The following is a 7500-nucleotide window of genomic DNA, read 5'->3' as shown; positions in this document are numbered from 1 at the left end:
ATATCCACTGTGCTTAAGTGCAAAGTTAATGATATGGAGCATCAATATACAATAGGGAAGAAGACGTAAATATTCACCATGCTTCTGCAGAAATATATTGTTTTATAACATAACATATTTCGTACAAATATCTTTTCAAGTCTATGAGAATATTTATTTTACAATAATGTCACATGTTCTCACAAAATAAAATGAAATCGTAGATTCTACCAAGGCTACGGCCTCCCGATCTGCAAGACACAGACGGAGTATCTTGAGTTTATCAATGCTCTCCCGATTACGGACTCCCCAGAAGTGTTTGGCCTTCATCCTAATGCAGACATAACGTAAGTTCATATCAAATATAATATTTTCTCTTTGTCAAGTATTTGAGAAATGTTTGCTGCTCTCAAGAATGGGATGGATGGATGGGATAAAGATAGTTTTGGACGTTGCAAGAAGTATATTGAACAGGAGAGTGCAAAATATAATAATGAATTGCGCACGCGCGTGTGTATGTGTGTGTGTGTGTGTGTGTGTGTGTGTGTGTGTGTGTGTGTGTGTGTGTGTGTGTGTGTGTGTGTGTGTGTGTGTGTGTGTGTGTGTGTGTGTGTGTGTGTGTGTGTGTGTGTGTGTGTTTGTGTGTGTGTGTGTGTGTGTGTGTGTGTGTGTGTGTGTGTGTGTGTGTGTGTGTGTGTGTGTGTGTGTGTGTGTGTGTGTGTGTGTGTGTGTGTGTGTGTGTGTGTGTGTGTCTGTGTGCATATATAAAATTTTCTCTGCTTTTCAGGTATCAAATCAATACGGCCAAGGGTATTCTAGACACAATTCTAAGCATGCAACCTAAAGAAGGTGGACCTAGAGGAGGTGAGACGAGGGAGGCTGTGGTATCAAGACTTGCAACGGATATGCTGGAAAAACTACCCAAGGACTATATACAGCATGAGGTATGTGTATAGGCAGAAAGTGTGGGATACAAGCATAACACGAATCATGTTTTTTCACATGATGTTATCCACGCTGTATCGATTTTTACAATAAATCACAAACTGATATAGGTATTTTTTTTAGTTTCGACCATGGGCGCAATATAACAATAGAAAATTGATTATTAATTTTGTAAATTATAATGTTTCAACGTAATATGCAATTTTGTGGGCGGAAATGAAAATAGAAAATACTTTGCTACAAGCAAATATGCTAATAAACGAAGTCGGTGATTGAAAAGCCCGCCAACGTCTTTCACGACGACGACAACGAGGACGAACCGGATGACATTTAGTTTGCAGGTAATGATTTATTAAACACAGGTTAGGTTAGGTTAGGTTAGGTTAGGTTAGGTTAGGTTAGGTTAGGTTAGGTTAGGTTAGTTTACTTTAGGTTAGACGAATTTATCATCCTTTCATTTCTTCGACGGCGGCATCTATCATAACAAACATGGCGTAGCATTCATCCGGCACGACTTCGTTACTTACGAAATCTGTTTTAACACTTTTTTTTATTTCCGCTCACAAAATTGCATATTACGTTGATACATTATAATTTACAAAATCAATAATTAATTTTCTATTGTTATATTGCGCCCATGAACAAAAAAAATAAAAAATACCTTGATATATTCTATTGAAGACTAAACCCTGTCTGAACATGTTTTTCACCAGTCAAATATCCTCTCAGGTCAGTGTTTTGGCCTCAACCGAATTAGATTACTTGGTATTTGGTACCATATTATTTATGCAACACACCAAATCATTGAATAGGTTAAGGGATGTATTGCAAGAATAATAAAGAAAGTTGCTGATGGTTTAAATATGATATATATATTCAAAATAAGTATAGTGATACACAAAAGGATAAGTCGACTTAACCAAACTATAAAAAAATTAATGTAGCCCGATGGTAAACCCAGAAAGGCTGGTAAAAGAATTTCTTCATAAAACGCAGGAAACAATATTCATTATAGAGACAGTTACTGAATTTACAAGAATGTAACAGAAAAAGTGTATACATAATGGGTTTTAAAGTTCTTGGAAAACACTTGAGTGAGTAATTTGTTAATAAAATGCCTATGCATATTTTTGTTTAACGGTATGCCCATATATGGATGCAGAGGTTTCTCAAATTTACCAAAATGAAAGGATGGATTTCTTTAGGGGAGTGTTAAGGAAGGTTTTACAGAGCTTGACTCGTCTCAGTAATCTCAAATTTGATGAAGTCGGATGTTGTCTTTGCATGGTTTGGGGACAGAAAGAATGAGTGATGAAAGATTAGTAAAAGAGGTGTGGAAGATTGAACTTCAGGGGACGAGCGAGGATGAGATGGATTGATTCAGTGGAAGGGGCGTTGAGGAAGAGTAGTATGCCTGTTGAGCAGGAAAGGGAGAGAGTTATAAGTAAAAAATGACTGTATGGGTGATACTGTTATGCAGTGTTATACTATATATTCAGCACTATATGTGGTCACTAAGACAAATATGGATAATCGATAAAAGTTTCCGGATTCAATTAATTGTCTTTTTTTTTTAAGAAAACCACAAAAATATATTATCTTTTTTTCTGACGAAATATAATGGCCTTTTATCAGAAGAATAATATATCATCCAGTACATGGTACAATAAATTTGTCAAGTTTTAACACATTTTTTATTCTACCACTCAGATCAAAGAAGCTTTGCAACGTATGGGATTGCTATTACCAATGAACATATTTCTTCGTCAGGAACTGGATCGTATGCAGAAGGTAAGATGATGTATTACTAGAGAAATTACATGGTTTATTTTAAACTTCATTGGGTGCATAAGACGCAGCGGTTAAAGAAGTGACTCCCATGACATCTGTCATAAATGTTTGAAAACTTCTGCTGGAGCTGGAAGTAAGGGGATCAGAACCTGAATTTCTGTACGCAAACACGGAAATGTGAATACTTTCCGAAAAATAAATTGTCTGTAGAAAACTCAGGATAATGCATAGTGAAATAAGCATCATAGTAAATGAAGTATAACAATATAATGCAACATGTTAAGTTGGAAATTAATGACCGTTTGCAATAAAAAAGAATACTAGATTACTTATTTGCATTTTGACTAATTTTTGTTCTTCTTCAGGTACTTAAACTGGTCCGCCAAACACTACAAGATCTATTATTGGCAATTGAGGGCACCATTATCATGAGTCCGTCACTGAAAGACATGTTGGATGCCATGCACGACGCCAGAGTACCAGGAAAATGGCGCAGAGTAAGAATTTAAGCCATGTAAAGAATTTATAGCTATTCTTATGATTGGCCTTGCATTGAAAATTTTCTTATTCATCGACAATTATCTTTAATTTTTGTTTTTAGAAACTGTATAGTAATTGAACACTTTTCATTATTGATATGAAATATGCCTTAATTTCCTTTCGTACAAAGAAAATGCTCTAGTATTAGAGTAAGATGTTCCATATGACATAGTAGAATGATTAGTTCTGTGTACCTCAGCAATGAGTTAAGCTAAATATAGTGTTGTGTAAGTAACATCGAACGTGCCAAATAAAATACATACACACACACACATACACATACACACATACACACACACACACACACACACACACACACACACACACACACACACACACACACACACACACACACACACACACACACACACACACACACACACACACACACACACACACACACACACACACACACACACACACACACATACACACACACACACACACAATTATATTAGGGATGGAAGAGAAACATAATGCAAATAGGACTACAAGAATAAAATAGAAGAAGGAAAAGGTAAACAAGATATTAGAAGTAGTTCAAGAAGATGAGCACGGAAGAGGGAAAGAAATTGAAGAAATATATAGCATAGGGAAATACAATATAGATAAGACCAGACCAATTAAGGTTAAATTCAGGTCATAAACGACAGCAGAGAATGTCTTAGCATAAACAGGGAAACTAGCAGGAAGTGATCAGTATAAACAGGTATGGATAAAAAGAGAAATGAATAAAGAGGAAAGAGAGGAGGAGAAAACAAAAAGACTAGAAGGTAAAGAAAAAATGAGAAAAAACAGAGTCAGACAAACATAAATTCTACTGGATAGTAGTGGATATGAAAGTGAGGAAATGGTTCATAGCAGAGGAAAACAGAAGGAAAACAGAAAACAGGATGGAAGTAGCAGAAAATTAAAAGTGTCTTACTTAAATATAAATGGCTTGATAACAGGCTTGAACGAACTGAATGATTACTTGAAGGAAAAAGAACCAGGCATAATGGGAATTGTAGAGACAAAATTGAAAGGTCCACTACCACCCAACAGCGTAGGACATGGTGCATATAATTATTGAATTAGAAACAGAGGGGTAAAACAAGGGGGTGGAGTTATGTTCCTGACTAAGAAGGATATAAATGTGAGGAATGTCACATATGGAAAGAATAAAGTAGAGATGATCATGATGGAAGTGGAGGACAGGGATGGGAAGAGCAGGAAGTTTGTAGTAAAGTATGTGCCTCCTAAAACGGCTTCACGGGAAGAGAGAGAATACAAAAATATTTTAGAAGACACAAGGATAACACTAAATAAGATAATGGAAGATGGAGGAAGAATCGTTATAATGGGTGACTTTAACTGTTAAGAAATCTGCTGGGAGGAGATGACAGTGAAGGGTGGAGAAATGTACTACTATGGGGAAATGTACTACTTGATATGATTATAGAACATACAATGACGCAATGGATACAAGAAAATACTAGGTATAGAAATGAGGAAGAACCATCGAGACTGGACCTAATAATCACATCAGAACCCGAAATAGTGGACAAGATTGAATATAAGACACCAATAACTAAAAGTGACCACATATTAGTTGAACTGGAACTAAACGAGGAAAAATACATAGAAAAATGTGCAATATAGAAAGGGATGATTGATGTATGGAAAAACAAATTTTGATAAAATAAGAGAAATCTTTCAAAAAGCAGACTGGGGAAGGATACACAAGGAGGAAACAACAGTAGAAGAGAAATGGAATATTTTGACTAGAATTTATAAAGAAGGAGTGGAAAAGTATGTTCCAAGACAAAAACAAGAAAAAGGATATGTAAGACGTTGGTACAACAAAAGATGTAAGGAGTTAAAAGGCAAAAGGGATAAAACTTGGATAAAATGGAAAAATACAAAAGACCTGAAAAATGGATAATGTATACTAGTTGTAGAAATCAATATGTACAAGCGTGCAGAGAATAAAAGAGAAAATACGAAAAAGATGTCATAGAAAAATGTAAAGATCAACCAAAACTATTTTACAGATTTGTAAACAACAAACTGAAAAACAAACAAGAATTAGAGAAACTACGACAAGGAGGAGTTGAATACACAGAGGAAATAGAAACGGTAGAAATTATGAACAAGCATTTTAAATCGGTGTTTACGAGGGAGAACATACAACTTAGATATATCGAGTGGGAGGAGAAAGCCCCCCCCCCCTATGAAAGAGATAGAAGTAACAAGGAATGAAATAATGAATCACTTGAGTAATCTCGATGTCAGAAAACCGCATGGACCAGATGAAATGGCAAACTGGATTTTGAGAGAATGCAGGAATGAAGTAACAGACAAAATACATAGTCTTATAAGCAGTTCATTGAAAGAAGGAAAAGTTCCAGAAGATTGGAAAAGAGCAAATATAGTACCAACATATAAAGGGGGAAACAAGGAAGACCCTACTAATTATAAACCGGTCTCTCTTACAAGTACAATAGCTAAAATTTGTGAAAGAATGATAAAAATTAGATGGGTAAGGCATTTGGAAAAAAAAAACACGTATTAAATCCAAGGCAATTTGGATTTAGATAAGGAAGATCATGCGTCACAAACTAATAGATGTAATACAAGAAAGAGATGGATGGGCTGATTGTTCATTTCTAAGCCTGAAAAAAGCTTTTGATAAGGTGCCACATAAGAAATTGCTAAAGAAATATATACTTCTTGATTCATATAAGACATTGGCCCATGAAGTTTGTGTGTGTGCGTATGTGAGGGCGTGCGTTTATGCGTGTAATAATAATAATAATAATAGGTTTATTGAGATAGCAGTGATACACTGACAATAATACAATTGAGTACTTTTATGAGTAATATAGTAATTATAGGAGTGATATGTGTGTGTGTGTGTGTGTGTGTGTGTGTGTGTGTGTGTGTGTGTGTGTGTGTGTGTGTGTGTGTGTGTGTGTGTGTGTGTGTGTGTGTGTGTGTGTGTGTGTGCGCGCGCGCGCAAGTGTGAGCGCACGAGTGTGTGTCTGTATAATCGTATATGCACTTTCTAGAAATCGTGCGTGGCGAGAGGTGAGGAATTCGCGGGGTGGGTGGGGAGGGGTTACGAGGGTGTGTGCAAGTGTAATGAAGAATGATGAAGGTGTTTTGGGGTGATGGGTTTGTGTGAGTGGATGACGGGATAAGAATATGTGATGGTGGAGTTTTCTGATGAACGTAATTGAGGGATGAACATGAATGCGTAGAGTGATAATGGGTTCTTGAAGGGAATAGGGTAGGTACGGGAAATTACCAAGGATTACAAACAAGGCAAAGTCATGCCGACAGGAGACCTTTTGATCCATATCTAGGTCGGATGAAAAAAACAAAAAAATCATATTAATAATAAATTAAAAGCATGGGCAGCGCGGGCAGTGAGAGGGGGGGGGGTGGGGGGGGTTTTGTGGAGGATAATGTGAATAGGATGGGTCATTGGTGTGGCTAAGTAGAGGAAATAGGTGGGATGGGTATAGTGTTATGGGGTAGAAGTATAGTTGAAGGAATTTGCCACATAAATAACCTTTGAAATACTCGTAATTTGATGATGTTGACATAGATTTCCTCCCGCCTGTTTAAGCGTTTTAGATTACATGTAGCGGCGGGGTCTGTTCTTGTTCTCTTTTATGGTTTTTTATTTCCTCTTAATTTTTTCGATAGATTTCTTGGGAGACGAGTACCCTTGGATTCTGGTTCACCGAGCTTCGTGGAATCGGGATCTGCAGTTCCGCCGGTGGTACACACTTCTCGAAGTCGGATAGTGACGTCCCAAGTCCTTTCGAGGTGGATCACCGCTGAGGGATATTCCCTTCAACCCAGCCGGGGCGAGGGGGGGGGGGTGGGGCGGGTAGGGCTTCCTGAACCGCAATGAGACATGGTGTTTTCGAGCAAAAGGGAGAGCGATTTTCTGTTGGGAAATAAGGGTGCGAGATTAGGGACCAGCGATATATATATGATGTTCCTTATTTTTCTACCAACCTATCTATTTATTTATAAGGTTCGTTGTAGCTTCTTTAGTAATTGTCTGTTAGAAGTATATTGTTAGTTGTTAAATTTTATGTCCACAGCTATTGCTGAATACATGTAAGTTGTCAAGCGTGATTTTGATATATAACCAGGATCAAAGTTTAAGAGATATCTAGGTACTCATAAACATTATGGTTTAATTAACGAGATTCAATAAGTTCCGAATACTATACAAAAGGAGGTGAC

The 7500-nt window shown here is 36.9% G+C and overlaps 1 protein-coding gene across 1 annotated transcript in view; it reads left to right on the top strand.

Annotated features, from left to right (window-relative positions):
- LOC143033573 (dynein axonemal heavy chain 5-like) overlaps window positions 1-7500 on the top strand; it is a 197059-nt gene that overhangs the window by 161434 nt on the left and 28125 nt on the right. The window contains 6 exon segments of the mRNA XM_076199064.1: window positions 204-326; window positions 767-923; window positions 2635-2715; window positions 3081-3212; window positions 6949-6993; window positions 6996-7040. Of these exon segments, the coding sequence (XP_076055179.1) occupies window positions 204-326; window positions 767-923; window positions 2635-2715; window positions 3081-3212; window positions 6949-6993; window positions 6996-7040 (583 nt within the window).

The sequence above is a fragment of the Oratosquilla oratoria genome, chromosome 16 (genome assembly GCF_046742065.1).
Source record: "Oratosquilla oratoria isolate Oo_2021 chromosome 16, ASM4674206v1, whole genome shotgun sequence".
Classification (NCBI taxonomy): domain Eukaryota; kingdom Metazoa; phylum Arthropoda; class Malacostraca; order Stomatopoda; family Squillidae; genus Oratosquilla; species Oratosquilla oratoria.
Note: the sequence above shows the minus strand (reverse complement) of the source record. Positions and strands in the feature narration are given on the sequence as shown.